General features: G+C 43.8%; 2 protein-coding genes across 2 annotated transcripts; both read left to right on the forward strand.

Annotated features, from left to right (window-relative positions):
* The first annotated feature begins 1,625 nt into the window (after positions 1-1,625).
* Positions 1,626-2,837, forward strand: LOC127872053 (uncharacterized). Its single transcript, XM_052415389.1, has one exon. The coding sequence runs from the start codon at positions 1,626-1,628 to the stop codon at positions 2,835-2,837; it is 1,212 nt and encodes a 403-aa protein (XP_052271349.1).
* A 489-nt stretch (positions 2,838-3,326) lies between these two features.
* Positions 3,327-6,247, forward strand: LOC127872054 (uncharacterized). The gene is made up of 2 exons (XM_052415390.1): positions 3,327-4,338; positions 4,530-6,247. The coding sequence occupies exons 1-2, from the start codon at positions 3,327-3,329 to the stop codon at positions 6,245-6,247; spliced, it is 2,730 nt and encodes a 909-aa protein (XP_052271350.1).
* Positions 6,248-7,547: the final 1,300 nt, after the last annotated feature.

Genomic DNA, 7,547 nt, shown 5'->3' on the forward strand with positions numbered 1-7,547 from the left:
CATGCAGATTCTTTCCACTTCTTATATTTTAAACATTGCAAAAAATAGTTTAAGAGGAAATTAATAACATATAATAAAATTTTATATACTTAATAATATATGTTAAATATTAAATATTTGTCTATAAGCAGTCACTAATCCATATGCGTATATTTTATTTTATTTATTTTATTGTTTTACATAGTAATTAAGAATAACGTTGTTCACATATATTGTGTGTGTTATTTTTGACGAAATTTAATGTTATACGATAGAAGGCCATACCACAACACTCACACAATGTCAACACACAATAAATTAACAATCATGAGAAATACGTATAATTTACACGATTTAAAAACACTATATTTCAAGCGCCAAATAAAGTCCAGTATACTTTCCAATATAATGAGTAAAAAAAAGCAACTACTATAGACAACTTTGACACATAAACGTGTTATATATTTCTCAATAATTCTGGATCTTATAGACCAGTTGAATGTTATTGTTTACATTCGGGATTTTCCGCGCATGCGCACTGGCTGGTTGGGAAAAAACACTGGTTACAATAGGAGGTTTTAAGGATTCCGATAATGACGTCACGTTTGCGCATGCTCAAATTTTGGCCGTCAAAAATACGGCCATTCTGCTATTGTTTGCATGTGATGAACCGCATCGTGATAAGGTTACAATCATATTCGCGACCCTTTTGAAGAACAAAAAAAGCTCAGAACTTGAAATTCTTTCAGATTTAATTGAATCCAATCAACGAACACAATTAATGACGAAAACAAACAACAAATTGATTGAATGTATGTAATCAACATATAGAAACTGATTGAACCTATTTGTCTTTAAAAACTTACCTTGTTACTGGTTAACTAAATCCTCTTGATAAATGTTAATGCTTTTATTTAATTGTTCACACCAGTTTTTACACTCTTTGTTTCAACATTTTTTACCCAGTGTTTAATTGCCCCTTTGTTTATCGCAAACCGATTATCTCGATATGATCGGATACTGTCCAGACAATTACTAAGAAAACAGTGTGTCATAAACCCAGGGACCTATACTTGTATGACTCTGTATGGGGTCTCTGCATAAACCACATGTGTCTGGTCATTAAACACAATTTATGATACCTCCATGTCATCTCTTGGCATATTAAGTCAAAAACTTAACAGTTGCTTTAATAGAGGTTTTATGGATGACCTCACGGTAACTACAACGACACACGTGCAAGCTCGTTGGGTTCTTAGAGCATTGAATGAGACAGTGACTTGGGCAAGAATGAAGTTCAAACCAAAGAAATCGAGGAGCTTGGTAATCAAGAAGGGAAAGGTTACTCAAAGGTTCACCCTCCAGGTACAGAGCGAAGACATACCATCCATAGTAGACAATCCTATCAAATGCCTAGGAAAATGGTACGATGCCAGCCTTAATGACACAAGCAGCACAAACCGCACCAAGAACCAACTCCAAGAAGGTCTGAAGCAGATAGACCAGACATCACTTCCTGGGAAATTCAAGGCATGGTTATACCAACATGGATTGTTACCAAGACTCATGTGGCCTCTAATGCTGTATGAGATAGCAGTTTCTACTGTGGAAGGCTTTGAAAGAACCATCAACAGATACCTCCGTAGATGGCTAGGGGTCCCACCAAGTTTCACTATGGGAGTACCAACCAGCTCCAACTCCCAATATCATCAGTTGTTGAGGAGTACAAAGTTGCCAAGGCCAGGATGGTGGTGACACTGAAAGAATCTTCTGATGACCTGATCAGGATGACAGGCATAGAGACTAGAACCGGAAGGAAGTGGTCGGCAAGCCAGGCGGTGTCCCAAGCTGAAAGTATACTGAGACACAAAGACATCGTCGGAACTACTACGGAGGGCAGACAAGGGCTTGGTATGATAAAACCACAGCGATGGAGTACGGCAGATAAAAGGGAGAGGAGTCAGATGGTGCAGAAGGAAATCAGGGCGAGCGAAGAGGAGAGCAGAAGAGCCCGTTCAGTTGAAATGGGTGGACAATGTGCCTGGAACAAATGGACAACAACAGAGAGGAAGTTTACTTGGGCAGACATATGGCAGTATGAGCCGCTAAGACTCATATTCCTGTTAAGGTCAGTTTACGACCTGCTGCCATCCCCAACCAACCTCCACAGATGGGGTCTAGTGGAAGACCCAAGTTGCAGTCTTTGTAACAAGCCAGGCACCATGGAACACATCCTGTCATCATGTCAGACTTCGCTGACACAGGGCCGCTACAGATGGAGACATGATGCTGTCCTTAGGGAGCTAGCAGATGTACTTGAGCGCGAGAGAAGGAAGAAAAGAACAGCAAAGAAAACAGCATCAACAAAGATCAACTTTGTCAAGGCAGGGGAAACAACCACAAAGCAAGCTAGAAACACGTCGATCTTAGATGAATCAGACCAATGGGAGATGAAAGTCGACTTAGGGAAGAAGTTGGTCTTTCCCGAGATTGTCCAAACTACACTGAGGCCTGACATAGTGATATGGTCCACCAAACACAAGAAGCTGGTGACCATTGAACTCACCGTCCCATGGGAATCAAGGTGCGACAAGGCATATGAGCGGAAGAAAGCCAAATACACTGATCTCTTAGACCAGTGCAGTTCCCGCGGTTGGAAAACATGGCTGTTCCCGATCGAAATTTGCGCCAGAGGCTTTCCCGCACAATCCCTGTGGAGGATGCTAAGTGCCCTAGGAATCAGGGGAGAAGAGACAAAGAGGGCTGTTGGGAGACTAGGTCAAGCAGCAGAGAGAGCGTCCAGTTGGCTATGGATTAAGAGGGAGGAGAAGAGCTGGCAGCTAACCACTGGCCCGTAGTGCCTGATCAGCACTGCGGTTCCACCGCCCGGAGAGTGTCCTGGGATTAAAGGATGAAACACTTGTTGATGGGCGGCTCCCAGCTGATGAGTCAGTGGTTTCGTGCAGCACAGACTGTATTCAACACATTACTTATCTGGGGAACCAGTGACTTCTAGGAAAGACTAGATGGCAACCGAGAATAGATTGGTGACACTGGAAAGACAGGTGACAACCAGGAACAGACTGGCCAGGTGCAGGATGGGGTAGCATCCCAGATTTCAGTCTTCGTAAGAGGACAACCATTATTCAGCTACAGACTCCATTACAGAAGAATAACCCCAAAGTCTTCCGAGAGGGGGGGAGGATGAAAGACTTACACAGACGGATTCAACGGTTACGACACGGCTAGTTCAATCGACTTTGACTGGAAAGAAGGCAGAAACAAAGTGTAGGTGTGGAAAAGTCTGCAAGAATCTCAGGGGCTTGCGCATACATCAAGCGAGAACTATGTGTGGGCAGACAGCACGACAGCAGCAGCGCACAGATGTAATGTCTGGTGAGACGGTGGAGGATCCTAGTCAGGAACAAACCCACAGTACTGGGGACCTCTTAGCGGCTGACATGCTGGATACAAACACATTGCGATCGGGAACGGATGCTCAAGAAGTCTTCGATGATGAAGACCCGCTACTGGCGTTACTGAGAACACAGAGTGACCCAGAGGCAAACACCGACTTATCACACTCCACAACAGCTCACAAGGGTGATGAATCTCCGAGGAAGCCAAGAATATCCTGGCCGAAAACGTCAGACAAGAAAGCATGGAAAGACCTGGATGATGACCTTCATGCAATACTGGAGACAGCACTCCAAGGAGCAGTTGAGAGAAAGCTGGTTGCTTTAACCAACCTTGTCTACACAGTTGGGAAAGAAAGATTCGGTCTGACTATCCAGAAAACCACCAAGAAACCTGTACGGATGAATAGAAGGCAGCGACAGATAAAGGGCATCAGGAGTGAACTGAAGGTTTTGCGAAGGAGATATAGGCATGCCAGGGAAGAAGAAAAGCCAGGGCTGAAGCAGTTAAGAGACAGCCAGAGGGAACAACTTTTAAACCTATGCAAGGCAGAACAACTTCGTGAGAAAAGAAGGAAAAAGGCCAAACGTCTTGCTGAGTTCATTGCAAATCCATTCAAGTTCTCTAATAACCTGCTAGACAAAGAGAAATCGGGCAAGCTAGAGAGCAGCATGGAAGAAATTACACAGTTCCTAACTGAAACGCACTCTGATGATATCCGAGACGTACCGTTAGGCAACTGCCAGAGAATAGAACCAGTACCAGAACCCACAACACCTCTAGACACCAAGGAACCTACACTGAAAGAGGTTTCAGAAGTAGTTCAAAAGGCAAGAGCAGGGTCGGCCCCAGGACCAAATGGTATCCCTTACAAGGTGTATAAGATGTGCCCTAAACTTCTTCGACGCTTATGGAATCTTCTGAAAGTAGTTTGGAGGAAAGGTAAAGTTCCAGATTGTTGGCAACAGGCAGAAGGAATATTTACACCAAAGGCAAAGGATTCGAAGACCGTCACCCAATTCAGAACCATTTCCTTACTGAACGTTGAGGGGAAAATCTTCTTTGCTGTGCTGGCCAAGAGAATGACGCAGTATCTGACATCAAACCAATACATTGATACCTCAGTGCAAAAGGGAGGCGTCCCAGGTTCTCTAGATGTGTGGAACATACAAGCGCCCTCAGTCAGATCATCAGGGAAGCAAAGGTTAACCAAAAAGACCTCACTGTTGTCTGGCTTGACATTGCCAATGCGTATGGCTCCATACCACACAAGCTAATTGAGACCGCACTGAAGCACTACCACATCCCAGACCATGTGCAACAGATTATCAATGAGTACTTCAGTAACATACAACTACGGTTTGCTGTAGGAGAACAGTCAACACCTTGGATAAGGCTCGAGAAAGGAATAGTAACAGGCTGCACTATTTCAGTCGTGTTATTTGTGATGGGAATGAACTTAATTATCAATGCTGCAAAGAGGGAAACCAAAGGACCAAAGACAACCTCCGGAATATACCTCCCATCCAATAGAGGTTTTATGGATGACCTCACGGTAACTACAGCGACACACGTGCAAGCTCGTTGGGTTCTTAGAGCATTGAATGAGACAGTGACTTGGGCAAGAATGAAGTTCAAACCAAAGAAATCGAGGAGCTTGGTAATCAAGAAGGGAAAGGTTACTCAAAGGTTCACCCTCCAGGTACAGAGCGAAGACATACCATCCATAGTAGACAATCCTATCAAATGCCTAGGAAAATGGTACGATGCCAGCCTTAATGACACAAGCAGCACAAACCGCACCAAGAACCAACTCCAAGAAGGTCTGAAGCAGATAGACCAGACATCACTTCCTGGGAAATTCAAGGCATGGTTATACCAACATGGATTGTTACCAAGACTCATGTGGCCTCTAATGCTGTATGAGATAGCAGTTTCTACTGTGGAAGGCTTTGAAAGCACCATCAACAGATACCTCCGTAGATGGCTTGGGGTCCCACCAAGTTTCACCAGCATCGGACTATATGGGAGGACCAACCAGCTCCAACTCCCAATATCATCAGTTGTTGAGGAGTACAAAGTTGCCAAGGCCAGGATGGTGGTGACACTGAAAGAATCTTCTGATGACCTGATCAGGATGGCAGGCATAGAGACTAGAACCGGAAGGAAGTGGTCGGCAAGCCAGGCGGTGTCCCAAGCTGAAAGTATACTGAGACACAAAGACATCGTCGGAACTACTACGGAGGGCAGACAAGGGCTTGGTATGATAAAACCACAGCGATGGAGTACGGCAGATAAAAGGGAGAGGAGTCAGATGGTGCAGAAGGAAATCAGGGCGAGCGAAGAGGAGAGCAGAAGAGCCCGTTCAGTTGAAATGGGTGGACAATGTGCCTGGAACAAATGGACAACAACAGAGAGGAAGTTTACTTGGGCAGACATATGGCAGTATGAGCCGCTAAGACTCAAATTCCTGTTAAGGTCAGTTTACGACCTGCTGCCATCCCCAACCAACCTCCACAGATGGGGTCTAGTAGAAGACCCAAGTTGCAGTCTTTGTAACAAGCCAGGCACCATGGAACACATCCTGTCATCATGTCAGACTTCGCTGACACAGGGCCGCTACAGATGGAGACATGATGCTGTCCTTAGGGAGCTAGCAGATGTACTTGAGCGCGAGAGAAGGAAGAAAAGAACAGCAAAGAAAACAGCATCTACAAAGATCAACTTTGTCAAGGCAGGGGAAACAACCACAAAGCAAGCTCCTAGAAACACGTCGATCTTAGATGAATCAGACCAATGGGAGATGAAAGTCGACTTAGGGAAGAAGTTGGTCTTTCCCGAGATTGTCTAAACTACACTGAGGCCTGACATAGTGATATGGTCCACCAAACACAAGAAGCTGGTGACCATTGAACTCACCGTCCCATGGGAATCAAGGTGCGACATGGCATATGAGCGGAAGAAAGCCAAATACACTGATCTCTTAGACCAGTGCAGTTCCCGCGGTTGGAAAACATGGCTGTTCCCGATCGAAATTGGCGCCAGAGGCTTTCCCGCACAATCACTGTGGAGGATGCTAAGTGCCCTAGGAATCAGGGGAGAAGAGAGAAAGAGGGCTGTTGGGAGACTAGGTCAAGCAGCAGAGAGAGCGTCCAGTTGGCTATGGATTAAGAGGGAGGAGAAGAGCTGGCAGCTAACCACTTGCCCGTAGTGCCTGATCAGCACTGCGGTTCCACCGCCCGGAGAGTGTCCTGGGATTAAAGGATGAAACACTTGTTGATGGGCGGCTCCCAGCTGATGAGTCAGTGGTTTCGTGCAGCACAGACTGTATTCAACACATTAATAACATATTTGAACATATTTAAAAAAAAAAGACATTTGTCCGAAATGGATTAACAGCTTGGAACTGTTAAGTACATTATGTATATATATTAGCCAGTTTAAACATAACAATAAAGTGTTTAATCACTATACATTGAAAATATTTTACAAATTTACTGCTACACAATTAACGTATTTAACGGGTACCTGCAAATGTAAACTCTGCTATAATGTGTAAAGATCGTGCAGTGTTCGAAACATCATCATGAAAACAAGCAATCGCGTTTGGTCATTATACGGATATAAAATACCTGCGTAAAATAAATTAAAGGTCCAGTGCCGATTTTATAACGAAAAATGCTATTTTATAAATATGTATATTCTTAAACGAGTGGTATCATTAAGAGAAATAGCAAAAAATATTAAAATACTAAAAGCGATGATCTTGTTTTCCGTAAACCGCCTGGGTATTTCCGCCACCTATTTTGGCTGTGACGTCACATGCACTCAACGCTCATGACACGGAAACTTGTCCATTGTTATTACGGATCGAAGCGTGAACACTTCGCGCTTTATGTCAACATTGACACTCAATTTCATGCTATGTTAATACAGTTCTTTTTTTTCAAGTTTTATTTTAAAAAAAAACGTGTGCTTTTTCTGTGTGTGTGTGTATGCACGACAATCGTTATTCTACTGTTAGTGTGTTTGTTTTTTTCGGGTGCAAAAATCGTGCGAAAAGGGAAACAATGGTCTATTCGGTTTTGCCAAGGATGATGTTACTCGTTAGAAATGGGTTAATAATATATTATACGCATGTATGTATTAAC

The sequence above is a fragment of the Dreissena polymorpha genome, chromosome 3, assembly GCF_020536995.1.
Source record: "Dreissena polymorpha isolate Duluth1 chromosome 3, UMN_Dpol_1.0, whole genome shotgun sequence".
Lineage (NCBI taxonomy): Eukaryota > Metazoa > Mollusca > Bivalvia > Myida > Dreissenidae > Dreissena > Dreissena polymorpha.

What these genes read in the sequence shown, in the direction of transcription:
- LOC127872053 (XM_052415389.1), top strand. Translation starts at nt 1,626, where the DNA reads ATGGCTAGGGGTCCCACCAAGTTTCACTATGGGAGTACCAACCAGCTC.
- LOC127872054 (XM_052415390.1), top strand. Translation starts at nt 3,327, where the DNA reads ATGTGTGGGCAGACAGCACGACAGCAGCAGCGCACAGATGTAATGTCT. An exon ending in GAAAGTAGTTTGGAGGAAAG is followed by an intron (nt 4,339 to 4,529) that starts GTAAAGTTCCAG and finishes TCAGTGCAAAAG; the next exon opens with GGAGGCGTCCCAGGTTCTCT.